General features: G+C 41.3%; 11 protein-coding genes and 1 non-coding gene across 26 annotated transcripts; 7 read left to right on the top strand and 5 right to left on the bottom strand.

Annotated features, from left to right (window-relative positions):
• Positions 1 to 288: 288 nt before the first annotated feature.
• Cnep1r2 (CTD nuclear envelope phosphatase 1 regulatory subunit 2) lies at positions 289 to 2,396 on the bottom strand. 2 transcript variants are annotated; one of them, XM_002047819.4, is made up of 4 exons: positions 2,166 to 2,396; positions 1,450 to 2,099; positions 565 to 1,373; positions 289 to 503 (listed from the first exon to the last, which is right to left on the bottom strand). In XM_002047819.4, the coding sequence occupies exons 1-2, from the start codon at positions 2,257 to 2,259 to the stop codon at positions 1,804 to 1,806; spliced, it is 390 nt and encodes a 129-aa protein (XP_002047855.1). In that variant the 5' UTR covers positions 2,260 to 2,396; the 3' UTR covers positions 289 to 503; positions 565 to 1,373; positions 1,450 to 1,803. The 2 variants fall into 2 exon arrangements, with proteins under 2 accessions (XP_002047855.1, XP_032290171.1); XM_032434280.2 differs by having other exon boundaries at positions 565 to 1,369.
• A 121-nt stretch (positions 2,397 to 2,517) lies between these two features.
• Positions 2,518 to 5,705, top strand: E(z) (histone-lysine N-methyltransferase E(z)). 2 transcript variants are annotated; one of them, XM_015175101.3, is made up of 8 exons: positions 2,518 to 2,705; positions 2,776 to 3,474; positions 3,532 to 3,692; positions 3,857 to 3,871; positions 4,188 to 4,285; positions 4,346 to 4,526; positions 4,600 to 5,166; positions 5,226 to 5,705. In XM_015175101.3, exons 1-8 carry the CDS (start codon positions 2,596 to 2,598, stop codon positions 5,633 to 5,635), a joined length of 2,241 nt encoding a protein of 746 aa, XP_015030587.1. In that variant the 5' UTR covers positions 2,518 to 2,595; the 3' UTR covers positions 5,636 to 5,705. The 2 variants fall into 2 exon arrangements, with proteins under 2 accessions (XP_015030587.1, XP_002047854.1); XM_002047818.4 differs by lacking the exon at positions 3,857 to 3,871 and having other exon boundaries at positions 2,519 to 2,705.
• On the bottom strand, positions 5,678 to 9,226 carry LOC6622186 (chromosome transmission fidelity protein 8 homolog). Its single transcript, XM_002047817.4, has 3 exons — positions 9,089 to 9,226; positions 6,094 to 6,217; positions 5,678 to 6,012 (listed from the first exon to the last, which is right to left on the bottom strand). The coding sequence occupies exons 1-3, from the start codon at positions 9,106 to 9,108 to the stop codon at positions 5,707 to 5,709; spliced, it is 450 nt and encodes a 149-aa protein (XP_002047853.2). The 5' UTR covers positions 9,109 to 9,226; the 3' UTR covers positions 5,678 to 5,706.
• LOC6624107 (ATP-dependent DNA helicase hay) lies at positions 6,303 to 9,095 on the bottom strand. The gene is made up of 3 exons (XM_002047816.4): positions 8,846 to 9,095; positions 6,958 to 8,789; positions 6,303 to 6,891 (listed from the first exon to the last, which is right to left on the bottom strand). Exons 1-3 carry the CDS (start codon positions 8,895 to 8,897, stop codon positions 6,346 to 6,348), a joined length of 2,430 nt encoding a protein of 809 aa, XP_002047852.1. The 5' UTR covers positions 8,898 to 9,095; the 3' UTR covers positions 6,303 to 6,345.
• Positions 9,227 to 9,309: 83 nt separating the features above from the next.
• LOC138911157 (general transcription and DNA repair factor IIH helicase/translocase subunit XPB-like) lies at positions 9,310 to 10,768 on the bottom strand. Its single transcript, XM_070208660.1, has 3 exons — positions 10,038 to 10,768; positions 9,925 to 9,984; positions 9,310 to 9,850 (listed from the first exon to the last, which is right to left on the bottom strand). Exons 1-2 carry the CDS (start codon positions 10,340 to 10,342, stop codon positions 9,978 to 9,980), a joined length of 312 nt encoding a protein of 103 aa, XP_070064761.1. The 5' UTR covers positions 10,343 to 10,768; the 3' UTR covers positions 9,310 to 9,850; positions 9,925 to 9,977.
• Positions 10,769 to 10,850: 82 nt separating this feature from the next.
• On the top strand, positions 10,851 to 12,060 carry LOC26530686 (uncharacterized). Of its 3 annotated transcripts, XM_015176151.3 has the most exons (6): positions 10,866 to 10,986; positions 11,047 to 11,286; positions 11,346 to 11,429; positions 11,504 to 11,651; positions 11,706 to 11,837; positions 11,918 to 12,060. In XM_015176151.3, exons 2-6 carry the CDS (start codon positions 11,116 to 11,118, stop codon positions 11,971 to 11,973), a joined length of 591 nt encoding a protein of 196 aa, XP_015031637.1. In that variant the 5' UTR covers positions 10,866 to 10,986; positions 11,047 to 11,115; the 3' UTR covers positions 11,974 to 12,060. The 3 variants fall into 3 exon arrangements, with proteins under 3 accessions (XP_070064759.1, XP_015031637.1, XP_032290169.1); XM_070208658.1 differs by lacking the exon at positions 11,504 to 11,651 and having other exon boundaries at positions 10,851 to 10,986; positions 11,047 to 11,290; XM_032434278.2 differs by lacking the exon at positions 10,866 to 10,986 and having other exon boundaries at positions 11,166 to 11,290.
• A 70-nt stretch (positions 12,061 to 12,130) lies between these two features.
• On the top strand, positions 12,131 to 13,551 carry LOC26531569 (uncharacterized). Of its 6 annotated transcripts, XR_011416518.1 has the most exons (6): positions 12,131 to 12,294; positions 12,352 to 12,435; positions 12,499 to 12,646; positions 12,704 to 12,875; positions 12,931 to 13,254; positions 13,341 to 13,551. XR_011416518.1 is itself a non-coding variant. In XM_015176278.3 (5 exons), the coding sequence occupies exons 1-5, from the start codon at positions 12,139 to 12,141 to the stop codon at positions 13,094 to 13,096; spliced, it is 717 nt and encodes a 238-aa protein (XP_015031764.1). In that variant the 5' UTR covers positions 12,131 to 12,138; the 3' UTR covers positions 13,097 to 13,551. The 6 variants fall into 6 exon arrangements, 5 of the variants coding, with proteins under 5 accessions (XP_015031764.1, XP_015031763.1, XP_032290168.1 ...); XM_015176278.3 differs by having other exon boundaries at positions 12,131 to 12,285; positions 12,931 to 13,551; XM_015176277.3 differs by having other exon boundaries at positions 12,499 to 12,640; positions 12,931 to 13,551.
• Positions 13,552 to 13,909: 358 nt separating this feature from the next.
• On the top strand, positions 13,910 to 14,780 carry LOC26530955 (uncharacterized). The gene is made up of 3 exons (XM_015176185.3): positions 13,910 to 14,186; positions 14,243 to 14,474; positions 14,536 to 14,780. Exons 1-3 carry the CDS (start codon positions 14,067 to 14,069, stop codon positions 14,778 to 14,780), a joined length of 597 nt encoding a protein of 198 aa, XP_015031671.1. The 5' UTR covers positions 13,910 to 14,066.
• Positions 14,781 to 14,857: 77 nt separating this feature from the next.
• LOC6623953 (uncharacterized) lies at positions 14,858 to 15,787 on the top strand. The gene is made up of 4 exons (XM_002047814.4): positions 14,858 to 14,992; positions 15,045 to 15,128; positions 15,186 to 15,333; positions 15,398 to 15,787. Exons 1-4 carry the CDS (start codon positions 14,882 to 14,884, stop codon positions 15,697 to 15,699), a joined length of 645 nt encoding a protein of 214 aa, XP_002047850.2. The 5' UTR covers positions 14,858 to 14,881; the 3' UTR covers positions 15,700 to 15,787.
• A 591-nt stretch (positions 15,788 to 16,378) lies between these two features.
• LOC6623908 (uncharacterized) lies at positions 16,379 to 17,284 on the top strand. Of its 2 annotated transcripts, XM_070208659.1 has the most exons (4): positions 16,379 to 16,686; positions 16,751 to 16,854; positions 16,912 to 17,062; positions 17,127 to 17,284. In XM_070208659.1, exons 1-4 carry the CDS (start codon positions 16,527 to 16,529, stop codon positions 17,243 to 17,245), a joined length of 534 nt encoding a protein of 177 aa, XP_070064760.1. In that variant the 5' UTR covers positions 16,379 to 16,526; the 3' UTR covers positions 17,246 to 17,284. The 2 variants fall into 2 exon arrangements, with proteins under 2 accessions (XP_070064760.1, XP_032290838.1); XM_032434947.2 differs by lacking the exon at positions 17,127 to 17,284 and having other exon boundaries at positions 16,912 to 17,112.
• LOC6624020 (uncharacterized) lies at positions 17,220 to 18,011 on the bottom strand. Its single transcript, XM_002047812.4, has 3 exons — positions 17,796 to 18,011; positions 17,657 to 17,740; positions 17,220 to 17,593 (listed from the first exon to the last, which is right to left on the bottom strand). The coding sequence occupies exons 1-3, from the start codon at positions 17,898 to 17,900 to the stop codon at positions 17,300 to 17,302; spliced, it is 483 nt and encodes a 160-aa protein (XP_002047848.1). The 5' UTR covers positions 17,901 to 18,011; the 3' UTR covers positions 17,220 to 17,299.
• A 922-nt stretch (positions 18,012 to 18,933) lies between these two features.
• Positions 18,934 to 20,388, top strand: LOC26530642 (uncharacterized). 5 transcript variants are annotated; one of them, XR_011416523.1, is made up of 5 exons: positions 18,934 to 18,948; positions 19,120 to 19,228; positions 19,297 to 19,584; positions 19,638 to 19,742; positions 19,810 to 20,388. It is a non-coding gene; the product is annotated as an uncharacterized protein (transcript). The 5 variants fall into 5 exon arrangements; XR_011416521.1 differs by having other exon boundaries at positions 19,110 to 19,228; XR_011416522.1 differs by having other exon boundaries at positions 19,101 to 19,228.
• The last annotated feature ends 3,899 nt before the right edge of the window (positions 20,389 to 24,287 follow it).

Raw genomic sequence — 24,287 nt, 5'->3', positions numbered from 1 at the left:
AAAATAATGCAATGTCAAGTTACAAGTAGCTTAAAATAAATCCACAGGAGAATTTTTCTAGTAGCTGCAATTATCTATAGCATTCATGCTATCTGCCAGGCATCTTAAAAGAAGAATCAGCAATAGACGATATTCTTATAAGAGTCCTCTTCTTATACAAAAATATACGAAGCAATTTTGATAAGCCCGAAGCTCCTAACCTTAAGCTCAAGTAAAATATGCGAATTCATAAAATATTCATAAAATCAAACTCCAGGATTGCTGTCGAATATTAAAAGTACATGCATATGGATTTTCAAAATATTGCTTTTTTATTGATAATACGAGACATGTTATGTATCCTGCAACACCATCACCATGCCAATGAGGTACTGTTTAGCCGCAACAACCTTTTGGTTCATCCTTTTTCTGCTCTTGTTCGACTTCTTCAAAGGCGGCGCTGCGCACGATCCTTGCTCCTTCTGGGATCGTGGTTGTCTGCATCCCAGTGATGTCAGTTTCCGCTACAATTTGATTACTTCAATGGTAAAAACTACAAAAATTATTCGCTTGATTTCATCTTGCCTGCTGACATGCTGAAAACAACACCCAGGAGGATAACGATCAGAAAGAAAATCTTCATCATTGGATTTGGATGATGGCTGCGAGGCTTTTGTAACTTTGCAGTACCCGGGGGTCTGTATTTATATAAGGTTTTTATTATTAAAACACCTGGAATTACGAAGTCACAAAAGTAACTCGGCTTTTTCATTAACTGAACAAGTGTAAATTTAATTAGGTAAATAATTTGCAAAGATAATTAATGCTCCGGAGCTAATGTGCAATTGCGATTTGATGTATCACACGATTGGTTCTCGAAAGAAAGAAACACGGCCCTGCATCGAGCGGTCGACCGTGCTCTGAAACACAGATTGCAGGCGGCTGTGCATAAAGAAAACTCCGTTAAGGCGCTCCATGGAAGTCGAGCAGGCATTCTATAAGGTCCGGAATAAGAACCTTCTCTTAAAGCTGAAGTCTCATCTCCCAGCGCCATACTCCAACATCCTTAGCTTCTGCTTCAGCGTAGTCGTTAAGCTGCCAAATTCTGCGGTAGAATATCATAGATGACGTTTCGCAAGGCTTGCCCTATACACGCATGATATGCTCTCCTTTGGTGGAATTACACCAATCCCTGCAAGTGCTTGGGCGTCCAAGAGTTGGATATCAAATTAAATTGTTCAGAAACCGTAACGCCAACAAATTGCCTATTACGGTCGCTCTGGCAGACCCCATTACTGAGACGCGCCGTAAAAGGCTTAACCCCGCCAACCTCCCATGTAGGCGAATCATTAAGCGGCAGTTTTCATTTGCATCGTGATAATCGTGATAACTGTCTAGGTCCATAAGGATTTTGAGTGAACATTAAATAATTATTGAACTATATGTTTGATAAAATAAGGCAATACTCACCAGCTAGGGCCTACATATTTGTCATTAACAATTTTGGCTTATTTCGTCAATTTGTTGAGCTGCAACTTGTCAGTCGTTTGATTCTTCAAGACGTTCCATGGCGTTCCGAAATGATACATATTTAATTTTGTTTTGGTTGATTGCAGAAAGAAATAAGAGCTCGAACAAGTATATGTACAATGGAGCTTTTCTTTTTTTATAATTTAACCAAATGAAGCGTACTTAAACAATTAAATTTGATGTATGAATTAAACTAAGTTTTTGGATGCGAAAAAGCTATCATCTTGGAAGTATGCATCATAGTCATTGTATTAGTAGGGCAAGGCAAAATGAAATTAATATCCGTATACAGCTTCATGTGTTGCCGTTGTTATTACATTGACGAGGCTTTAATATTAACTTTCCAGTGTGTGGCTCCAGGTCGAGGGCAAAATCTGTGAGCACCGTTCGTGTGCGCGACGTGATTATCGACGGCGCCACAACTAGCTTCTGTATGCCCAAAATGAAGAGCACTATCAATGTGACTGTGGCCACGGTAAAGATGGGGTGTATCCAGAGCGATTCCGTCAGCGGCACAACGGTTGTGCGAGGATCTCTCAGCCAGTACCAGGCACTGATAGCCGTGCATACCGATAATGCAGATAGTATAACTATTAGAGGTAATTTTCATTAGGTGGTAAATGCGCTTAGTTTGACAAGGAATGATTTGTTCTTACTACGCCAGCGGAACGTGGATGGCCTGTACGATGAAACCACCTCGGTAAGACGCCGTTCGAATGCCTTCAAATCTTCGCAAGCTGATGGTTCCATCGCGCCAATTTCCTCGATGCTCGTGGCTGTTTTGATGTGTTTGAAATTGTCCAGCTTATTTGTGTAATTTTTTTCCTTTAATTTGATAAGATTTCACATTTGATTTGTTTTTGTGTTGAGGTTGATCTTAAATAATGCCAAATATTAATACCCAAAAATAAATACTATATACTAAACGTAATATTGAAATGCGCCTAGGTAAACAACTAGCAGCTGTTCTTTGTTCCTTCCTAACACTACATTTTATCATATCGCAACACTTCGCTATCAAATACGTTTACAAACACTAACCGAGTCCGCCAGAAATAATTTGCTGAAAAAATTTCTTGATTAAATATGAGCAGCAAAGAATGGAAACGCTTGGTCAAGTTGGAGTACATGAAGATACGCCAGCAAAAGCGCTACAAACGCGCTGATGAAATTAAGGAGGCGTGGATTAAAAACTGGTAAACAAGCTGTGCGGCAAAACGTGTCGCTTAGCGTCTATTTAATTGCCTTGCGCTTTACTTCATTCAGGGATGAGCACAACCACAATGTGCAGGATTTGTACTGCGAATCGAAAGTGTGGCAGGCAAAACCGTATGATCCACCGCACGTTGACTGTGTGAAGCGAGCTGAGGTTACCAGCTACAATGGCTCCAACAGTGGCCCGCAGCGTGTGCCCATTTGTGTGATCAACGCCGTAACGCCCATCCCCACAATGTACACATGGGCGCCCACTCAGCAAAATTTTATGGTCGAGGATGAGACTGTGCTGCACAACATTCCATATATGGGTGATGAGGTGCTTGACAAGGATGGCAAGTTCATAGAAGAGCTGATCAAGAACTACGATGGCAAGGTGCACGGCGACAAGGATCCATCATTCATGGATGATGCCATATTTGTGGAGCTGGTACATGCCTTGATGCGCTCGCATAGTAAGGAGTTGGAGGAAACAGTGACGAGTCCATCTGCCAAAACGGAAACACCAACCGCGCCAAAATTAAAGGAGGAAGATGAGAAAACAGAGACCACGACATCGTCAGAGCCAACGGCAGCAGCTTCTTCGTCTGCCACTGAAGACAAGGAGGCTGTGCCAGTTGCAGTTATTGCAGACACAAAGTGCAAAGTAGAGAAAGTTAAGGAGAAGCTACCGTTTCCAGCACCTATCATATTTCAGGCAATCAGCGCCAACTTTCCGGACAAAGGCACTCCTCAGGAGCTAAAGGAAAAGTGTGTTGTGTGCTTACATCTTTGTTGTGTGTATGTTAAACGTGCTCTTACATTCAGATACATCGAGCTTACCGAACATCAGGATCCCGAGCGTCCGCAGGAATGCACGCCTAACATCGATGGCACCAAGGCGGAGAGCGTTTCACGCGAGCGGACTATGCACTCGTTCCACACATTGTTTTGTCGACGCTGCTTTAAATATGATTGTTTCCTGCATCGTAAGTGGCATCTTTGTGCTTCGCCTCCAGTTGGGTTGCTCTTAATAACCTTTTGTTTTGCTTTTTCTCTTTATTTGGAAAACAAACAAAAATTGTTGCAAAACATTTCTTTTGTCTAAACAACCTCTTAAAATTTTGTAAAAAAAAAAATAACTGCAATTTAGGTCACCATGTACAGGGTGAGTCGTTGTTGTAGTTGTTGTTTTCGATAACCACACGCACACACACTCATGCCGCCTAGGCCCAAATGTCGCCTTGCTCCACATCATCATCAATCTTTCCTATATTTTTATATATTATTTATGTCTGTGGAAATCGGCAAAAATGTCTTGTATCAAAATTTTCTTGGTGTTTCTCGCCTCATTTCATGCGGCTTTTGCATCCTTCGTTATGTAACGTATCTGTTTCATGCTCTAACCCCAAGCGTCTCATAGTCATGTCCTCTAGATAAGACCTGATTCCAGTTGTGCTAAAACTTGGATTTTCGATTCACAGGTTTGCAGGGACACGCTGGTCCCAACCTGCAAAAGCGTCGCTATCCGGAATTGAAGACCTTTGTGGAGCCCTGCAGCAATTCCTGTTACATGTTAATTGTGAGTTGTACATTTTAATGATGTTCACCATTTAAGTAAATATAATTATCATGCTAACAGGATGGCATGAAGGAGAAGCTAGCAGCTGATAGCAAAACGCCGCCTATAGATTCCTGCAACGAGGCCAGCTCCGAGGACAGTAATGATAGCAATAGCCAGTTTAGCAACAAGGATTTCAACCCCGAGAATGGCAAGGATAATGGCATAGCTGTCAATAGCGCGGAGATCAACTCTATTATGGGTAAATAAAATACATTTTGCAGATCGAATGCTCATTCCGAATTCTGCTTGCTTTAACATGTCTTTTTATCCAGCTGGCATGATGAACATCACCAGCACGCAGTGCGTATGGACTGGCGCCGATCAGGCGCTCTTTAGAGTGCTGCACAAGGTGTATTTAAAAAATTATTGTGCAATTGCACATAATATGCTCACGAAGACCTGCCGTCAGGTGTACGAGTTTGCGCAGAAGGAGGCCGCCGAGTTTAGTTTTGAGGATTTGCGTCAGGACTTTACTCCACCGCGGAAGAAGAAGAAAAAGCAGCGCCTATGGTCGCTGCATTGTCGCAAAATACAGCTGAAGAAAGACTCGTCATCGAACCACGTGTACAATTACACACCCTGCGACCACGCCGGTCCCTGCGACATGAATTGCTCCTGCATACAGACGCAGAACTTTTGCGAGAAGTTCTGCAACTGCAGCAGCGATTGCCAGAATCGTTTCCCAGGCTGTCGTTGCAAGGCCCAGTGCAACACCAAGCAATGTCCTTGTTATTTGGCTGTACGAGAGTGTGATCCTGATTTGTGTCAAGCCTGCGGTGCCGATCAATTTAAGCTGACAAAAATCACTTGCAAGAATGTTTGCGTGCAGCGTGGATTGCGTAAGTTGCTTGTCGTCCCAGTAACTATTCCAAGTTTTGCTTAACTTCGGTCCTTGCAGATAAACATTTGCTGATGGCCCCCTCGGACATTGCCGGCTGGGGCATTTTTCTTAAGGAGGGAGCACAGAAAAATGAATTCATATCGGAGTACTGCGGCGAGATAATCTCGCAGGACGAGGCCGATCGTCGTGGCAAGGTGTATGACAAATACATGTGTTCATTTTTGTTTAATTTGAACAACGACTTTGTTGTGGATGCCACACGCAAAGGCAACAAGATTCGATTTGCCAATCATTCGATCAATCCCAATTGCTATGCCAAGGTCATGATGGTCACTGGCGATCATCGTATCGGGATTTTCGCTAAGCGGGCCATACAGCCAGGAGAAGAACTCTTCTTTGACTACAGATACGGGCCCACTGAGCAGCTCAAATTTGTTGGCATCGAACGAGAAATGGAAATCGTATAAAATATACTTACATTTATATTCCACCAAAATGATATATCCAACTAAATAAATATCTATATATTGATCCATGCTTAAACTGTTTTCGCCACATTGGCTATAATTGGTTTGGGTCGCGATTTGAAAATTAGCTTCTTTGTACATATGGCACGCACCGTATATTCGGTTCGTTGACGACTCTTGTGCTCGAGTGCTACTGTATCATCCAGTAGAGTACGTTCGGCTCCTGCGGTGGCATTTAAAGCGCTTGCTTCCAGCGTTGCATTTGTTATATTCAGCAGCTGCTGCCCTTCATTAGTCTTTGATTTTTCCAGCACTGCAAACGGTTTGTCCAGCTTCTGCTCGCGTCCTTGCAGTATATGATGACCTATGATTAGAATCTGAAAATCATCAGAAAAAGATGAAATTATCCTTACATATATTATCTTTTAAAAGGCCTTATATCAAATACTTTAACCTACAGGTTGGCCATATTTGTTGTAGTACAGATCACCTATGAACTGATCGTGCATGCTTTGATTGCTGCGCACCTCTAGATCACCTTGCAGCTCAATGATGGCCCATTCGCCAGCGCCAGCACTGGAACTAAAATGAAGAATTTCAATTAGGCGATATAGGATTGTTTTTAGTTAAAAAGAGAATTCCAAGTTGAGAATTTAAAGAAACACTATACAATCAGAATGAAATAATTTTATTAAGCTGTAAACAGTCTATTATCCTCTGAATTTCTTAAACAAAGGATGCACGCTGCCGACGTTCTTGCGTCGATGCTCATAGTAGATGGCATCATCACCACCTGACATTGAGCTGAGGCCGCCCATACGTCTTGTCGTGCCACCAGCACCGCTGGGACGATAACCCGGTTCGCCTGGCACTTTTTCATCCTCGCAGTCTAAATCGGAGGCAGACAACACCAGTTGCAAGAGCTGGCCCTGCTCTTCCTGTGTTCCGTACATTAGGTCGGTTTCAGTGTCCATGCCCTTAAGATGTGTTATAACCTTGTAGCTATAGCCCTGATTCACAAGGAAACGCTGGCGCTTGCGCGAATAGCTCATCTCCATTGTATCCTGGGAAACGAGCGTGTAAAAAAATGCATTGTATTCCTCGGCAATGGCACCCTTTTTGGCGCGTAGAATACGACCCAAACGCTGTGCCTCTTGGCGACGTGAGCCGCCATGCGACGAAATTTGAATGAGCACATTTGCCTCGGGCAGATCAAAACTGGTATCGGCCACTTTGGACACAAATATGGTGTTGACCTAATCACCAAACAGAGTATAAAATGAGGGTACGGTTTTGTCCTGATGCATTCATTATTCACATACCTTGGCATTAAACTTGAAATTCTGTAGGATTTGTATACGTTCATTCTGGGATGTGGGTCCATAGATGAACGGCTTGTTCATCTTGATGGCATAGTGTTTTAAGGCAAACACATTGTCAGAGAAGACAATAGTTTTGTCGCCACGTTTTTCATGATATTTTATTAGAAATTGGCAGCTGCGAAACTTTGAGGGGTTCATCACATAGAGCAGCATTTTCTTAGACGTCTTGGTGGTTAGATATTCACGATAGAACTCCGGTGACATGGGACACCATACCTCGGCACACTGCACGCGTGCTATATAGCCCTTCTTTTGGAGCTCTAGCCAGTTTGCCTCGTACAGCTTGGGACCAATTAAAAAATTGAGGTCCGCAATTTTGTCGTCCTCACGCAGTAGCGTAGCCGTTAAGCCAAGTTTGCAGTGGGACTGCACAATGGTGAGAACACGGCGGAACATCTTTGCGGGAATGGTGTGTACCTCGTCCAACACCATGATGCCCCATTCCTGCTCCTGCAGCCAGCGCATGGTTTGTTCCGCCTCCCATGAACGCTTCTGTGTGTGTGTAATCATTGAGTATGTGGTAACTAATATGCCACAGCCCATAGGTTTATCCTTAGCCTCCGATGTAAACCGGCAAATCATGCTATCATCTGCCGTGGACCACATCTTGAACTGCTGTTTCCACTGTTCCACTGACACGCCACTGTTGCACAGCACCAATGCCCGCTTACGCACTGTACAACAAGCAGTGACACCTACTAAAGATTTACCTGCGCCGCACGGCAGTACAATTACGCCCGAGCGGGCTCGCCCATTGCCAAACATTTTGCGCAGGCTCTTTTCCTGGTATGGACGCAGAACGGCTGCTGGCTTCAGATCAATATTAATATCTGGATTGTTGGTATCATTGCGAAAATCATACTCTGCTAACAGCGGATGCTCGATTTCAATGCAGCGTTTTTGTATTAACTCAATTTTTTCTTGCGATACCTCAAATGATACTGTCTTTAGATTAGCTTCGTCCTCATCTTCCTCTTCCTTGTCAATCTTCTCGTAGAAGTCGGTAATGTCCTCGGGTACTGTAACAGTTGCAGCGGCACCCTCTGCGGGTGCGGCGGCCGCCGTTGCTGCTGCCGAGGTGCTAGCCGAATCTTCCCCTGGCTTATCAGGCCCCGCCGGTAACTTGGTGCCGAACTGGGTAATAGCTTTACCATCCATGGTGCCTTGTATAAAACCCTCGCCCTCGCTGCGTATCAGTCGACACTTTTGAATAACCGGGTCCTTAAGCAATTTCTGCAGCACCTCTGGATGTGGGGACTCAATAAAATATTTGTTATGCTTCAGCACAAGCTTCACTTTGCCGTACGAGAGCGTACAAAGGCGTATGAATTCCAATATGCCTTCTGGAATGGTGGTCTTGCTCAAGCGCTTCAGATATTCCACAATGTCGTGTGTTTGCAGTCCTACAGACACAGCTGCATACAAGCTATAGGCCGTCAGTTTGTATTCGTGAATGTGTTCCGGCCGACATACTGGCTCCGAGATGGCAATGAGAAAGTCATGAGCATGCTTGTAGACCGGCGAAAAGGACTCAAGAAACACGTGCCCATTGGGTGCCACCCACAATGGGCGATTGGCGTGATCTGGGCGCAGTTGCATCTGGCTGCGATAATCTTTTGCACCGTATTCGTCTGTGTTGATGTTCTCATCATTGGTTTCGGCGTTCTTTGATGCGGCGCCGGGCACTCCGTCCGACTCACTGGCGTTGTCCATGCTGTCATTGTCTTCCACCAGCTGGGTGAACGCCTCATCCTCCGCGCGACGCTTCTTAGCTGTGAAGTCGTTTCAGTTTTACCACGCAATCGGGTTACTCTGGTGATGTGCTTACCAAATTTATCGCTCGCACCACGGTCCTTTTTTGATTTTTTTGGCGGCCCCATTGTGAAATATTGTTTCGGTGAAACTTTGCTTCAATAATGAAACAGCTGTTTGCAGTGTTGGAAAGTTAACCGCAGAAAAGAAAAACGCGCGAACATTGACGAAAACTGGCAACTTTGCTACATGAGCTATGTAGCTTTGTTTAAACCGTATTCAAACATATTGCGTTATCTTCACTTTCAATTTTACTTACGTTTTGATAATGATAGGCATATTTTTCTTTTTTAAGCGCACTAAAAGTTATCACTCTGCACTAGTGGACGTCCGAACAACAAGTGGAGTGCTGTTGACTACAGCGCGGCTGCTATTGCATGCCAGCGTTGCCACATCAGTGAAAAACAGCTGCTGGATTCATGTTAATTTACAGACGGTCAACATTTAATTAACAGTGAGCAGTGCTGTTAATAACAGTTCGGCTCCTCCATGTAAACGTTGCCACAGCTGTTCAGCCATGTTACATTAAATGAATTACTGAATTTGCGTCACAAATGTTAAAATTTAAGTTCAAGCCGCGTTTATATTTTTCCATTATATTGGGAAGAAAATTCTAATCTGATAAGAAAATCAATATTATCAGACTGAAATACTTTAATAAAGCTGTAAGCAGACAATTATCCTCTAAACGACTCTCTTGTAGAGGGCATCATTTCCACCTGACATTGAGCTCAGTCCCGTGCGTTTTGTTGTGCCGCCAGCGCCACTTCCTCATCCTCGCAGCTTGAATCGCCGACAGACAGCAACAACTGCAGGGGCTAGGTCTCCTTTTTTATGTTATGTATATTAGGTCAGTTCCTGTGTCCACGCCTTTAAGATATCTAGCGCATAGCGCATCTCCATTGTATCCTGGGGGGCGACTGTGTATAAAAATTCATGCAATGGCATCCCTAATGGCCCTTTCGGAGCAGGCAAATCAGAACAAGTATAGCCCACTTTTGACACAAAGATGGGTGTTCACCTGTCAGCAATCAGAGAATAAAATAAGTATATAGTTTTGTCAGTTTGAATTATGTATTAAACGGGGAAACCTACCAGATCACGCTTTGTTTGGCGTGCTCGTCTTTTACCAAACATTTTGCGCAGGCTCATTTCCTGGTTAATTAATATTAATATCAGCATTGTTGGAATCATTGCGATAATCATACTCTGGCAGCAGCAGATGATTGTATTCAATGCAGCGTTTTTCTACCATAGGCTTCTTCTTCATCCTCCTCTTCCTTGTCAATCTCCTCGAAAAGTTAATAATGTCCTCGGGGAATCGAACAGCTGCAGCGGCACCCTTTGCGAGTGCGGCGGCTGCCGTTGCTGCTGCTGAGGTGCTAGACGAATCTTCCACTGGCTCATCAGCCCCAGCCCGCAACTTGGTCCTAGACAATGTAATAGCTTTACCATTCATGGTGCCTTGTATAAAGCCCTCGCCCTCCCTGCGTGAAAGTGAACACTTTTGCATGACCGGATCCTTAAGCAATTTCTGAGGCACCTCCGGTTGTTAGGACTCAATAAAGTATTTACACGGGCTTCACTTTGCCGGACGATTGCGTACAAAGGTGGATGTATTCTAATATGTCTTCTGGAATGGCTCTGGGTGCCGCCCATAATGGACGACTTGCATGCTCTACGCCTCATATTTCGCGCGGTTTGCTGCATAAGCTGTTGTTTTGTATGAATTGTAATAACTACATTTTTAAACTTTCTCAGTTACGTTTTGATGGTGATACGAATATTTATTTTTATAAATTCACCGCAAAAATCTAAGTATGCACTAGTGGAGGTCCGAACAATATGCATTATTAGTACAGAGTTGTTAAACACAGCGCAGCTGCTAATATAGCCAGCGTTGCCACATTAGTGGAACAAACAGCTGTTGGAGCCATGCTAATTAACAGATGGTCAACTTAAGTTGACTGCTCTGTATTCCGTACATATGTTAAATTGAAATTTTAGCGGCTTTTACAAATTTTCATTTTATTGAACATATTGACTAATCGTTCACCCGTTTTCTCACATTAGCCTTCTGAAATATGCACGAAAAGAATTTCTTGTAAAGCAAATACTATAAAAAATCGAAATGAAATGATGCAATTCTTACAAGTGGTAATAAGTATTAATAAGTGGTGTCTTTTACCTTATAAAGTTTTATTTTTTGACAACTAGATTCGTGTGCTTTGTGATAGCACTCACCTGTATAAATATAACTAAAATTCCACTATTTGACCCTGAAGGATGGCCGCAAATAAAAACAAAAAGAAAAAATCGAAGAAAGGACAAATAAATTTAAGACTAGCGCATTTCCTACATGAACATTTGTGGAAAATATGTCTTGCCATTGCCACATTCGATCTAGCGCATGCGCTTTTTTTTGTTCTCCAAGCGACCATTTCATTGGTCACAAGAGTAAGTAAGTCGGATATTTGGTTAAATCTATGAGGCCTTTAAGACAGTCCTAAAATCAGTTCAATATGTTCTCAACATTGGCGCTACTGGGAACTATATTTTGGGTGCTTATGGTGGTACTGTTTCTTGTGGGTCTGTGGAAGGTGCGTAGAAATTGCTTCAATGGTTAAATTTAACTCAGATAATCAAAGTCTGTAATAATAATTACATCATATAGAGACGTCCTGTATTTGTTAAAGCCTGGCTTATCTTTTCTATAATTGGCTTTCTCGCGGATATAGGATTTTTGATCTGGGGAATCGTGTCGTCTGTAACAATCGACTGGGATAACTTGAAAGAGTTTACCATTATATTTGTGGGAATTTGTACGTGAGATTCTGTTTCACAGTGTTACATATCTTATCATATTTTCATTTTAGTTATCGAGATCACCTGTATATACGTGGTATACAGGTACTATTTGATTATGGATCCGTGTCGATTGGTCGATGAGCCCGAACGTGGTAGAAAGAAAAAGTCAAGGAAGCCGCTTGATAAAAAGGCTTGTAAAGGTAAGAGTAATACGTATAACTCTTCTATAACCCAATTTCTATATAAACAAAAAAAAACATACTATATTTACAATTTATAGAGAGCAAAAAGAAGGAAAAGAAGAAGAAGAAATCAGAAAAGAAAAATAAGAGATAAAACTAATTATTCTTTTTAAGATTCTAAGTGTCAAAACCTACAACATTGTTAATTTAAGTTCATCTTAGTAGGCAGAATGGCCTGCGCCCATTAAATATATTTTGAATATATACAAAACAAAAATGTCGTACTATTTTATACATTAACATATTAAAGGCCTTCAAGATGGAAGATCAACAATCAGAAAACATACCAATCGACGATGAGTGTGATTCCCCGATTGGAATAAGTCTATTGCAAATCTGTTATTTTATTGCCTTGTTCGATTTTGCTCAGTCAATTTACTTTTTGGCTCAGTCCACCAGCCTATTGGTATTGAATGTCTGTATCACTGAAATGATGTATATAATGTCTATTTATAACTATCTGGACCCGCAGGTAAATCTTTACACAATGGTTGCCTTCGCGGGATCGATATTTTGGATTTTGATGGTAATTCTGCTTATTGTGGGCCTCTGGAAGGTATGTTAGTTGGACAACAAATTTGTAACTTTCTATCAATGAAAGATTTCTCATGAGTTATAGCGGCGTCTCCGATTAATAATTTGCTGGTTGATTTTTTCGATAATTGGAATTATCGTTGACATATTCTTTTTCGTCTGGACTATTTCAATTTCCGAGTATGTCCAATGGCCACAAATAATACAGTTTACTCTTCTATATCTCGGTATAGGTGATTACGGAGTTATTTTTAATGTGGTTCTTAAAAAAAAAAACTAAACTTTTACAGTTGTTGAATGGTTGTGCATTTATATTGTCTACAGATACTGTTTAAATATAGTTATGCTATCTACCGATCGTGAAAAGCAGGATCAACCCAACACTGATCACCCGATCGAACTGGCGCCTTCGAATCATCAAAAGGCAAGCTCTGCAAATTCTAGAACTCAAAAGCCAAAAAAGTAATATGTAAGCCAAACAGCCTTTAATAGTGAATAATATTTTCTTGTGCAATAGAAAACGTGCCAAGACAATAATAGTTAAAAATTCAAGCAATCGAAGTCGAGGTTTTGAATTACTAAAACATAATGACAAAACTGATGAGACAAATTTCGATACGCCGCAAACGCTGCGCGATAGCTTAGAAAAAGAATCTTATAAGGATAAACGGATTAGACACTAAGTCTCAACATATATTTTATACACTGAACAAGTTCATTATAGCCATATTACAAATGCATGAATTCCAACATCTCTGCGCAAAAAGGCAAATGCACGTATATATGTACCTATATAATGATAATAGATTCCGATTGGCATTTACACACAATGCAAAAATCAGTTCGTTTCTACCAGCACAAAGATAATAATTGAATTTGATAGATGTCTTTTTTCTTATTTTTATTTTGCCATGGTCGCTCCATCAGGAAACTTTAACTTGGACGAGTCACGTTGTCAATGAGGCAAAATCTAATCTCAAAACGGCCATGAGGCAGCGGCTGACAAAACAAATGCCGTAAATGAATGATGGCCAGAAGACTCGTCACAAATCAGCGCAGCGAATGCACAGTGGGCTTACGTTATGAAACAACATGTCAATTTTAATGTAAAATATTAATATATATGCTGTTTCAAAGATGTGCTTAGCTCATATATAACAATTATGTGATTGCAAGGTTGTATATAAAGAAGGTTGGTTTCACTTTACAAATTAACAGGGCGCATTCTCAAAGGATGGATGAAGCAAAATGGAATTGTTCTACAATATATAAAATGTATGACACCAAGGCTTGAATCAAAAGCCGGGATCAAGTATGAATAAATCCGGGTTAACGTACCTTAAGACTGTGAGCTAGTTCAAATCGAAAACTGAACCAACGACCTCTCTTTTTTTTGCGGCTTGCAGCTCAGAGTACATATTTATTTGTTAGATATGAATAGAAGCATATATTTTTTTTGGTCTGTGTTGCTCAGCTACACTGTTGCGAATCCTCAGCTCTTGGCAATCAAATGGCATTGATTAAGAAGCAGGGTTGGCAATGGAATCCTTCTCGCCTTCCCCCTTATTGAAACTACGTGCTTATAATCATTACAGCTTTGATTTAGTGCACAGTTTTGCCGTACGTTTCAACTACAGCTGAAATGTTTGCTGGATGAGAATGGACGGCTCCTCTGATGGCTATTTGGTAGTTTGCAGCTATACAATTGCAGTACTGGATCTCATCTCCGCGGTGCTCTTTGCGAGTATCTCGGGTATGCTATATGCACAACACGTAAGTCATGTGGCTTTAGTATGGGGCTCAGCCAAGTAAGTGCCACCAATCTATAGAGTCACTGGACGTCGCTGGCTGCGCTCATCTTTTCCATTGCTTGGATGTGCATTATTTTGATTTTGTTACTGGGCATTTACCGGCGTCAGTTGAACTATGTGCGCTACTGGCTGGTCTTCACCTGCTTCGGCATTATGCTGGATGCGATTCTGTTACTTTATGGATTAACACTGGCCGTCTCAATAAATTGGGAGGGCGTCCGGATTACCCTAATGCCGTTTATAGGCTTGGGTGAGACCGTTTTCCAACCGCTTTTCAAAGTTATATGCTATACAGCTATATCCTGTTACAGCTGTGGAAATGACTTTTGTGTATATTATCTATATATTCTATTTGGATATGATAGAGCATGAACAGTGGATACCATTGTGTAGTCCCAGATTTAAAGGCGGTTGCAATCCTAAGAACAAAAAAGACACATCCCGTAGCAATGACACACAACGCAGGGAGCGCAAGCGTCTTAGGAAGATGTACAAGAGAGAGGAGAAAGCTGCCTTTAAGGAGCTGCAACGCAAGCTCCGTAGGGGTCAAGTCTAATGACCCTTCCACAACTATAACATGCCCTTCTGTCAAATCCGTTGAAAAGTAGGCCAAGCATTTTTGGTGCTCTATTCTCAGATAGCCTCACAAATGTCGTCATGCAGCTGGAGAAAGACTCGCTCCTATATTGTGCCTATGCCATAGCCGTTTTCGATCTGCTCTGCGGTGTTCTCTTTGCTGCGCTCAGTCTCTGCAAGTTCTTCACCCATGTAAGCCCCATTTGACATAGTATGCGGGTATTTTATAGATTTCGCTTAACAGTTGAGCTGGCTAACCATATTTGCGGTCTGCTTTGGTCTGTTTTGGCTGACATTGATTGGTCTGCTTTTCACAGGCATCTATAGGGTAAGTTAATATCAAATTCTCATCATTTCAAGACCCTATTAATATATTGCTTTGCAGCGTAAATCGGATCTGGTCCGGTATTGGCTTATCTTCTCATGCGGGGGCATTTTTGTGGAGACCTGTCTGATCATTTATGCTTTTCTGAGCGAGAGCACATTTCAGATAGGCCTTGCAAGCAATAGTCTGGTTCTATGCCTTGGTTTATGTAAGGAACATCTATATATGAAATGCTCTGCCGGCTCTCTGTTTATCCTGCCTTTGTCCTACAGTTGTTGAAACCATTTTTGCGTTCATTATCTATCAGTTCTATCAGGTGGTAGCGAAATGTAATCCCTGTGCTCAGCAAACGCCTCCTTGTGAATGTCCGCACCCACAGCCACCACCATCACCAAAGCCAAAGCCGAAGCCAAAACCAGAGCCACAACCTTGTCCCGCATCGACCCACAAAAGTTCCCATTCCTACAGATGCCACATATTGCAAACTAGGGACTACAATAGTCCCTACACCTGCGGACCAAAGCGGGCCGTTTATAAGCCTTTCAAGCTAGACGAACGGCGCAGCCAGCGATAGAAAGCATGCGAATGTCCATTAAATTGTTTTGAGTTGAGTTATATTTTTTTATACAAGTGCATTGTAAATAGAGGGAGTATAAAATAGAGTACGATTCTATAAATTGCATATTTTATTAAATTAATAACAGATATTAAAATATCGGTAATAAAGCATACGTGGACAGTCAATGCTATTTATGGACAGCCTATAAACGATCTGCTTAAAAGTCAACTTAAATAAGTATTTCTGTTTCGATAGCATGGATAACACTTAGCATCTTGGCTTTGACTAGCCAGCGAGCAACTTTAAAATTATACCATTTAATATGCACACAACACGCACGCAACACTCGCATATCCACTTGGCAATGTTAAAAACAAAATCCTTTTAAAATAATTTGCACAGTGGCAAAAACGAAAAACAAAAAAAAAAAAAATAAAATAAAAGAACGGAAACGGAAACAGAAACTCACAACTCGAAGCTGCCGCAAGTCTAGGGGCTGACTTGGCAGTCAGCGAACTCTTGTCTATTTATGCAAAAAATGCGCGCATATTTACATATACATTTATACTTATAATGCCAGGCTGATGAAATACGTGCGGTGGGTAAGCACACACAAGCACACACGTACACACGTACGCACACACACGTGTGACTTCCCTGATGTCATATATAATTTTCTTTTTTCGCGTTCATTTTGCACGCAGCCAGGCTAGGCTGTATGGATAACTCCCCTGGCTGGCACAAAATCTTGCAGTTCCAGCAGTTTAAAGCTTAAGTTTTTCTTGTCAAGAGTGAAGCGAACAATAGGCAAAAGAAATTAAACAAATCTATGCAAAGCGAAAATGGTTAGCGCATTGAACGGCTTCGGCATGGCCATTGGCTGCATGGACATCACTGGAGCCATCTTCTTTGAGCTGATGATTATTTACATGCTGTGTCGAAGAAACGGCGGCAGGACAACAGCTGACGACTCGAAGGAACAGCAGCGGGGACATGTGGCAAGTACGCGGTTTAAGGGAGGCGCGTTGTGGCCTGCGATTTCTCACTGTTCCTCAAACATTTCCAGCGCTCTATGGCAACAGGGTACGCCCTTGGATGCTGTGGATTTATCTGCTCCTATTGAATGTGTGGATAGTCGTTTCAATGCTCATGGTTACTGGCATTATATTGGTGCGTAGTGCTCAAACTTGTTTATAATGCGGCATCGATTGATAGCGGCTTTCACAGCATAAGCCGCAGCTGCTGCTGTTCTGGCTGCTCTGGTGCTTTGGCGGACTTATATTCGATGTGGTCTTTGTCGGTCTTTGGATCGTGGAACTGCTATCAGGCGATGCCATTGAGGCCCTGACCAACATTTTGATTTCATTACTAACAATGGGCAAGTAACATCCACCTTCATGCATGCCACTCTCTATCTAACCCATTTTTGTTGACTTTTTAAGCAATTGAATTTTCTTTCATTTACGTTATTTACAATATTTATGGGAATTTAACAAATTCGCCCAAGGAGCAAGAAATCAAAGGCAATCCCTTGCTGCGCTTTTCATACTTCTTATTTTAATTTAACAAATACTTATTACAAACAATAAAAATCTTGCTTCGAACATTTAATTCATCACTTGGCCTTCAATTCGGCTGCTTTCGGGTCAAGCTGTACCTTGACAATTTTAATGGGGACTTCCAGGGACTTGAAGAATCTATAGACGATCAATATGATGCCGATACGAGCCAGTACTTGACCAATGAGTGAACCATATACATCAGATATCTCCTGCATAAATTCCTGCTTGCTTTTGTATTTATCGCTGAACACATATTCGTACATATTGTAAAACATTTTCCCAACGTCTCCCCATTGTATCTGGGCATAGGCCATAAGTAACCAGATTTTCACCATCAATCTGTGACGCTGTTTATTGAAGATCTTTTTAAGAACTAAGAACTTCATCAGTATACCAAATTAACTGCTTACGCTAATGATGCCAACTGCCAAGACTCCGAAGCAGAAAATCTTGCACATGCCCCCAAACAATATCATAACATCCACCATATCGAACTATTGAGCGTAAAGATCATTGAGAAGCGCTTGGTTATGGCCTAGACTTGCTTACCTTCATGATTTTGGATAAGTTTACCATCTGAACCATGGTAAGGAATGCGGCGGATGCCTCATAAACAAGCGCCATGTAGCCAGCGCAGTTTATAATTACCGACATTTTAATTTTTCGAGCTCGACTTGAAAACACTGTTGTTTTATAAACTATTGCTTAAAAAGCACATAATATTTTTTACAACTTTTTTTATTGTTTTCAAATATTCAGCCTGCTGATGACAACCTATTTGAAATACTACTTTGCCGTAAGTAAACCAAATTTTAAGGTTGCATAATTATTTTCATCTGTGCAGACAGAATTATATATCTATTTGTTCTAATTGTCTTGAAGCCAAAAGAGAAGTCTTAGAGGTTCGTGACTCCTATGAGGAAAAGCTAGAAGAATAAGGAACTACTGCAATTGTTAACTCGGCGCCATTTTTAATTGGAAACTTTATAGTTGCGTTGTGTTTCGTATTCAAGTGCTTTGTAGTTTTTTATAGTCTGCCGTGGGGAAATTGATTCATTTCCGTTTTTTGCTCAGCACTTCCGCTCGAGGTCTGGCGCTTATGAAGCAGACACGAAATCAGCTTAAAGCTAACAGTGGGTAATCCAATATTAAAATGTCGGCTTAGTTCAAATCAAATTCTTGTGCCAAGGCACATTCAAATCAATGGCATTGTCACTGCTTACCAAGCTGCCAAACTGTCACTTGCAACTCGCAGGAAAGCAAAAATAAAAATATATTTATTCTTTAATAAAGAGTGCCTGGACCGCATCTTGACTGGCAACGACTCGACTCCACTCCATTCCGCTCTCTAAGGAGCCACTGGCTGTTCAAATTTATTGTTTGCAAATTGAAATTCTTGTCGACACGCACGAGCAACTGCAAAATCCATTGGGAATGCCGGGCAAAAGGCAGCTCCTTCTAGCTGCTCGAAGCTTGTCAACTCGAGCAACGACTTTGATAGCCCCGTGGATGGGCAGCTCATCATGACTTCTTAGCATTTATTAAGATTTTGATGTGCCATGAAACATATTTCGAAAATAAAATAAACAAATATTTTATAGCAGCGTTAACAAAGTCCCAAGGGAAATGAACCAGCAGCTAAATATGTTCTAGGGAAAGTGGACTTCGACGCTTGACTGCGTTAAAATTAAGCTCTATACAGGTAAGATCTATACCAAAGGGTGTGTATAGGATCCAAACTGGCTGAAATGAAGGTAAGATGCGTGCTTCCAACGTTTGGGTTTTTATAAATCCTTGAATTCTCACCAACATCCAAACACAAATTAACTTTAATCACTTTCTTCTGCTCCTGAGCTGATCTAGTCATTCGCAGATGAAGAACGTTGAACACAACAATATTTGTTATATTGGGACTATATCGCCGGACTATCCAGCCGTGCAATGACTGATTTTTGGATTATTGGCGATGGTATAAATAGATTGTAAGGATCGCTCTTTTGACGACACGAAGAATTCCTTTACTTAAAAGACATATTACTCTCACTTCTAGTTGTTGGACTGATTGAATATTTTGCTGTGGAGGTACTCTATGAAAATAAGGTAAATACTCCCATGTGGAGCTGTGTGGGTGAGTTCGTAGTGCACAATTGTTACTAGAGAGAGCGCGCAGCTGGCGAAATTCGTTTGCCATAAATCTTATTATGGTAAACCGTATCGATCGGTTGCCATAAATAGAGCTGAGCACTCCGATTGGGAGTCATTTGAAACGCGTCCATGATGGGTCTACTGTTGCTGTTTTCGCTGTTGTTTATTTCATGCATTGTTCTGGCTACTAATGGCAAGTAAAATGTGTGTTTTTGTATCGATGTGATGTATTATCCAATTATTTAGGCCAATATAATGATGAGCACATGTCTAGCGGAGTATCACACCAACATGCTTTAGGGGACAAACAAGCGGCGGGGAAAGCAATGTTGCCTGCTCCTTATTCAATCGGTATGCAAACAGCATGTATAAGGATTAATGCTAGGACTTTGGTTTTGATTATTTACTTTTTTTTCAGGCGAAAGCAATGTGAGGAAAAAGAGTGAAACCGAGTCCAAAGAAGTGGGATTAAAGGCTAGACATGCTTCTAAGAAGTCACATCGGCCGGCTGGTGGAGGTAGTACCATACATGTTCTCCAAGGGCCGCATCATGTTAATAATAGAAATTATGGGCTACGTCGAACAAATGGCAAACGTGTTGAAAGTCGCATTAGATCTATCAGCAGAGATAGTCACAGACAGGATAATAGAAAAGCTGGCAGTGCACTTCACGAAGATAGGGGTAGCAATCGTGATGTTTTTTCAGGTACGAGAAGGCGCAGTCGAAATGGTCCCACAGAAAGTATAAGAAATAAATGAACTGAACACAGAGCTGGCGGCGTTACTGAAGAGGAAACCAAGAAAACCCAACCCATAATCTGGCCGCGTGAGAAATGGCCTATTAGAAGGCGAATTTAATAATAGTGCGACATCTAATTATGTTGTCAATACGTCAACCCGTGAAAAGCCGTCGTAAACAATTCATAACTAATATATTTTTGTTTAAATAATTTGTATACCCTTTCTAAAATGAGCAATAAAAGGCATAACTAAATAATTTTAACTTTCATTTCAACAGCGAAAATTCTCCTTGATTTTCAGTTAAAATTCTTCAGACCTAGGTACAGGTTATTTCCAAACTGAACACTCAAAATTGGCTTTTGGCTGAGAGTGATAATTTTAATTGTTTCTAGGTATTGCTGATGTCGTAATCCGCAGGTGTGCATTTATTAGGCCACATGAGTCATCAGTTTACTCGGTACTCTTACTTGTAAATGTATTTTTATTAACGAGTCTAGTTAACATTAACTACTTACGCTGGCATTAATTGCTTTTTTTGCGGTGACTAATTGACCGCACGATGTAATATTTAAGTTTAAGATTCTTTTTCAGTTGTTTTTGTTCGGACTTTATGCGGCATCTTTTTTATTTTCTTTACAATACAAAAGGTGCACCGAAAGAGAATCTAAATTGCAATGTCTACGCAGGAAATTGATTGATTTCCGTTCTGCTCAGTGAAAAATGAAAGGGAAGAGCAAAGAAACGAATGGAATCAGCGCTAGCGATTCGCTCGAGTCGTTCGAGATTCTGGCGAGCTGTGGTAACCACTCAGTGAATAATCCTGCAGGGCTTAAAGTAGACACATTCACACCATTATGGGTCCATAATTTTGGCTTACAATTAGCCGTTTATGAGGCTGGGCACTTTGTTGCACTTGCAACCAAATGTTGTCTATGGTACTATGTGTGGGTTGAAGTCTGCCCAGCCAACATAAACTTTGACAAAACATATAACGGAGAGCACATGTTTTTGGCAAATGCAGCCAACGGGTGACAGAACATGTGTGCAAGCCGTGGCAAGAGCTGCCAGCTTCCCGGGTTGCTATCTGGATATGTTTGCATATCTTTCTCTCAGTAATTGGCATTGGCATACGGTGCGTATGTGTGCTGCTAAAAGCACAAGACTCACTTGTTACACGCTCAATTAAGCCAGAAATGACACCAGAGCCAACTAAAGTCACGCTTTGTATAGCTTTTAATTTAGCGCTAAGCTGAACACACACACACACTCACACCAATATACATATGTGCGAATGGCATGGCAAAGAGCCAGCCATCATACAAATATTTAATAGAAAAATAGTGTGCTTTCAATTTGCGTGTCTGCTTTTGATCTTAAAATAGATATAATATGTTTGGTATAATGCTCAAGAGTTTATATAGACTGTCAATTGTGTAGTTTCTGTAAAGCTTATGCAAAAAATAGCGCAGGGCCTTACACTTTATCTTTTGTATTTACTTTCTCAGAAAATTTAAATTTATATTCTTGTTAAACTCGTTTAAATGAAAAATTGAGATGCAGACTAATATTGTTTAGGTCTAACAAACTTCAGCAATCCGCTTATGAATAGGTATTTTGAGAAGAGTTTGGTAATTGACTAGCATTGTATTTTGTTTTATTGATTTTGATTGATTTTTGGAAATGAAATTTTCAAAGCTTTTCGAAAGCACACGTATTTTTATACTGAGCTGCCTAATTTTGCTTTAAACTATGTTTCATTGCTATTAAACAATTTAAAAATGTGCCACCATAATTACGGCCGCATCCTTTTGCCGTAAGTAAATTATCGAGTACGCAAAATTACTTTGCCAAGTCGAGCAGGACAAAGCGACTGGCAATTAGCGCAGCTCGGCATGTGGCAGGCTCGCTAATATGCTTAGTCAGGCCAAGTCCTTTGGCAGTGTGGCCCAGGACACGTGCAATACACACATGCACAAGGCCTTTAGCTGGTTTGCCAAGGGTGCAAAAAGGCTGACATTGTTTTCTAGAAAATTCCTGTGGAGAAAACTGGTATTTCGGCTTGAAGCTTAAGGTGACGAAGTGAAGGACATGACACTCACTCTCTTACATACACACACAGGTAAATACGAGGGCACACACCCAGAATTGCAAATCAGTCGTCTAATGTGTACATAATCAGTCATGTCGCAACATGTGAATTCCATTAGTGGATATTCGGTTCATGTTAACAAATGAGCGTTAATCAGCGCAGGACGCGTGAGTGAAAGAGAGAGAGAGAGAAAAAAATCATCTGGACGTGTCCAACGAATTCTTCTGCATGTTGTAGGAGCTTTTTTGTTATTTATGCTTGTTGTCTAGCCATTTAATTGTAGACATATATATTATGTATATATGTAGGGCAGCAGAAAAAAAAGCATTGTGTAGACTACTTAAGAGCACACGCACACATTATTCCACAAACAGGCACACAGACACACACAAATGCATTCACATCCGATTTACAAATTGGCCCAACTACCTTGATTTATCCTCTGATATCAATGCATTGCTGCAATGGTACTGAAAGCCGACATCTTATTAATATGCCATTCATTTGGCCGCTTCATAGTTCATTAAAGCAGGAGCTGGGCGTCCGAGTCGTGCATCCTGGCGACCGACTTGGCCGCAAAGTGCAGCCAGCAAAAATTATGCGGCTCGTTTGCCATTGCCACGTTTGTAGCTACAGCCCATGGCCAAGGAAAGGAACTGGGACAGGGACTGGTTCTGGCTCTGTAGCCGGGCCATTCGTTTATCCTTTTGTTCTCATTTATTTGCATGTCATTTGTTTGGCTCCTTCGCTTTTTTTGTATGTGTTGGTGTGTGGTTGGCATGTATGATTGTGTGTGTGCTGGTTGTTTCTTCAGTCACGTTTGCCAGGACGCCAGTTACTTATGGCTGTTCTGTGCATTACCAATATGCATTGTACGGCAACGCTCTAGGCTTTATATTTTATCAATGTTATACTACCTCACCCACGGATACTTTGAGTTTCTTAAGGTATACATAAATAACGATAAATAATATCAAAAACTCTCATTAGTTTGATACTTGATTTGGTTTAAAAGGAAATTATAAGTTATTAGCTAGTTTAAAAACGACGAGAGCATTCAACTACTTTAATAATACATACATTTTTATAACTAGTGGAGGTCTTTATGCCTGAATCTTTGATATTTTCACATTTATTTTCGTATTAAAAATTTAGTTAAGGGTACTTTTTCCGACGGAAAAGGTAAATGGATGCAGGCTGATCAAGAACGATCAAGATCGCAAATGCCTGTCTTCCGATTTTGAAGCCGGCATGGGCGTAAAACTTTAAGAGATTATTCTTGCTAAGAAATCGCATGGAATATTGCTTAAAAGAATGTACACAATTCTGCATTACGATATATATATATATATATATATTTGCTTATTTACACTTCCTCAGTGCTCTGTTCTCTGCACTGCAGTTTTAATAACGAATTGCTTTTTTATGGTTTCCGGCTTATAGAACAGCACAGAAATTGGCAAGAAAAGCAAAATCGCAGCGAGCAATTCTTTAATCATTTGTTTGTGTGTGTGTATGTGTAAGTTTGTTTTTCAAAGCTGTTCGTGTTGCTGTTGCTGATGCTGCATTGTTGCATTGTTAGGCAAGTCAAGTCTGCGGTAGCTTCCGTGGCTCGAGTCGCTGTTAATGTCGCAACAGTTACCATTCCGACCGTCTCTACCTCTGCCTCTACCTCTACCTCAGCCAGTGCCCCTGCCCCTGCCTCTGCCTCTGGCTTTATTCCTATTGCCGTTGCTCTTGTCGTTGATATTTGTGCGCCAGGCGTAATTAGTGCTCATGGCATAAGGCGCACTTCCTCTACGCGCAGCTCCTGTTGTTCTATGTCAGCCCATGGCTGGCATCGTTCGCATCGTGGCACTGCGTTGCTTTCCATTCGTAATCAGTTTTTGCAGGCTCCAGCGCTTTGTGCTGCGGATTTACTAACTGGACAACGGCAGAGTGCAAACACACATACTAATACACAACCTCGGACACCCTCGCACACACACACACACACACATACACAACAACACGTCACACTGCCTCCGTCTTCGTCATCATGTTTGCCTCTTCAGTGTTGTTGTTTT

The sequence above is a fragment of the Drosophila virilis genome, chromosome 3 (genome assembly GCF_030788295.1).
Source record: "Drosophila virilis strain 15010-1051.87 chromosome 3, Dvir_AGI_RSII-ME, whole genome shotgun sequence".
In the NCBI taxonomy this organism is placed as follows: Eukaryota; Metazoa; Arthropoda; class Insecta; order Diptera; family Drosophilidae; genus Drosophila; species Drosophila virilis.
This window is presented reverse-complemented; position numbering and strand designations above follow the sequence as displayed.

Excerpts from the sequence above, each read along its gene's own strand:
- Cnep1r2 (XM_002047819.4), bottom strand. The coding sequence starts at position 2,259 with ATGGAACCATCAGCTTGCGAAGATTTGAAGGCATTCGAACGGCGTCTT. Across the intron at positions 2,100-2,165 it reads ATCCACGTTCCGCTGGCGTA|TTATACTATCTGCATTATCG; the intron begins GTAAGAACAAAT and ends TACCTCTAATAG.
- LOC26531569 (XM_015176276.3), top strand. The coding sequence starts at position 12,139 with ATGGAAGATCAACAATCAGAAAACATACCAATCGACGATGAGTGTGAT. Across the intron at positions 12,436-12,498 it reads TTATTGTGGGCCTCTGGAAG|CGGCGTCTCCGATTAATAAT; the intron begins GTATGTTAGTTG and ends CATGAGTTATAG. Across the intron at positions 12,647-12,703 it reads TCTTCTATATCTCGGTATAG|TTGTTGAATGGTTGTGCATT; the intron begins GTGATTACGGAG and ends AAACTTTTACAG.
- LOC6622186 (XM_002047817.4), bottom strand. The coding sequence starts at position 9,108 with ATGCCTATCATTATCAAAAC. Across the intron at positions 6,218-9,088 it reads ATGCCTATCATTATCAAAAC|TTCCAGTGCTGGCGCTGGCG; the intron begins GTAAGTAAAATT and ends TCTTCATTTTAG. Across the intron at positions 6,013-6,093 it reads ACAACAAATATGGCCAACCT|ATTCTAATCATAGGTCATCA; the intron begins GTAGGTTAAAGT and ends GATGATTTTCAG.
- LOC6624020 (XM_002047812.4), bottom strand. The coding sequence starts at position 17,900 with ATGTCGGTAATTATAAACTGCGCTGGCTACATGGCGCTTGTTTATGAG. Across the intron at positions 17,741-17,795 it reads ACTTATCCAAAATCATGAAG|TTCGATATGGTGGATGTTAT; the intron begins GTAAGCAAGTCT and ends TACGCTCAATAG. Across the intron at positions 17,594-17,656 it reads TGGCAGTTGGCATCATTAGC|CGTCACAGATTGATGGTGAA; the intron begins GTAAGCAGTTAA and ends TTCAATAAACAG.
- LOC6623908 (XM_070208659.1), top strand. The coding sequence starts at position 16,527 with ATGGTTAGCGCATTGAACGGCTTCGGCATGGCCATTGGCTGCATGGAC. Across the intron at positions 16,855-16,911 it reads TGGTTACTGGCATTATATTG|CATAAGCCGCAGCTGCTGCT; the intron begins GTGCGTAGTGCT and ends CGGCTTTCACAG. Across the intron at positions 17,063-17,126 it reads GATTTCATTACTAACAATGG|CAATTGAATTTTCTTTCATT; the intron begins GCAAGTAACATC and ends TGACTTTTTAAG.
- LOC26530955 (XM_015176185.3), top strand. The coding sequence starts at position 14,067 with ATGAGAATGGACGGCTCCTCTGATGGCTATTTGGTAGTTTGCAGCTAT. Across the intron at positions 14,187-14,242 it reads GTATGCTATATGCACAACAC|AGTCACTGGACGTCGCTGGC; the intron begins GTAAGTCATGTG and ends ACCAATCTATAG. Across the intron at positions 14,475-14,535 it reads AATGCCGTTTATAGGCTTGG|CTGTGGAAATGACTTTTGTG; the intron begins GTGAGACCGTTT and ends ATCCTGTTACAG.
- LOC26530686 (XM_015176151.3), top strand. The coding sequence starts at position 11,116 with ATGGCCGCAAATAAAAACAAAAAGAAAAAATCGAAGAAAGGACAAATA. Across the intron at positions 11,430-11,503 it reads TTCTTGTGGGTCTGTGGAAG|AGACGTCCTGTATTTGTTAA; the intron begins GTGCGTAGAAAT and ends TACATCATATAG. Across the intron at positions 11,838-11,917 it reads TGATAAAAAGGCTTGTAAAG|AGAGCAAAAAGAAGGAAAAG; the intron begins GTAAGAGTAATA and ends TACAATTTATAG.
- LOC6623953 (XM_002047814.4), top strand. The coding sequence starts at position 14,882 with ATGCAGCTGGAGAAAGACTCGCTCCTATATTGTGCCTATGCCATAGCC. Across the intron at positions 15,129-15,185 it reads TTTTCACAGGCATCTATAGG|CGTAAATCGGATCTGGTCCG; the intron begins GTAAGTTAATAT and ends ATTGCTTTGCAG. Across the intron at positions 15,334-15,397 it reads GGTTCTATGCCTTGGTTTAT|TTGTTGAAACCATTTTTGCG; the intron begins GTAAGGAACATC and ends TTTGTCCTACAG.
- LOC6624107 (XM_002047816.4), bottom strand. The coding sequence starts at position 8,897 with ATGGGGCCGCCAAAAAAATCAAAAAAGGACCGTGGTGCGAGCGATAAA. Across the intron at positions 8,790-8,845 it reads TGGTGCGAGCGATAAATTTG|CTAAGAAGCGTCGCGCGGAG; the intron begins GTAAGCACATCA and ends ACGACTTCACAG. Across the intron at positions 6,892-6,957 it reads ATTTCAAGTTTAATGCCAAG|GTCAACACCATATTTGTGTC; the intron begins GTATGTGAATAA and ends TTTGGTGATTAG.
- LOC138911157 (XM_070208660.1), bottom strand. The coding sequence starts at position 10,342 with ATGCAAAAGTGTTCACTTTCACGCAGGGAGGGCGAGGGCTTTATACAA.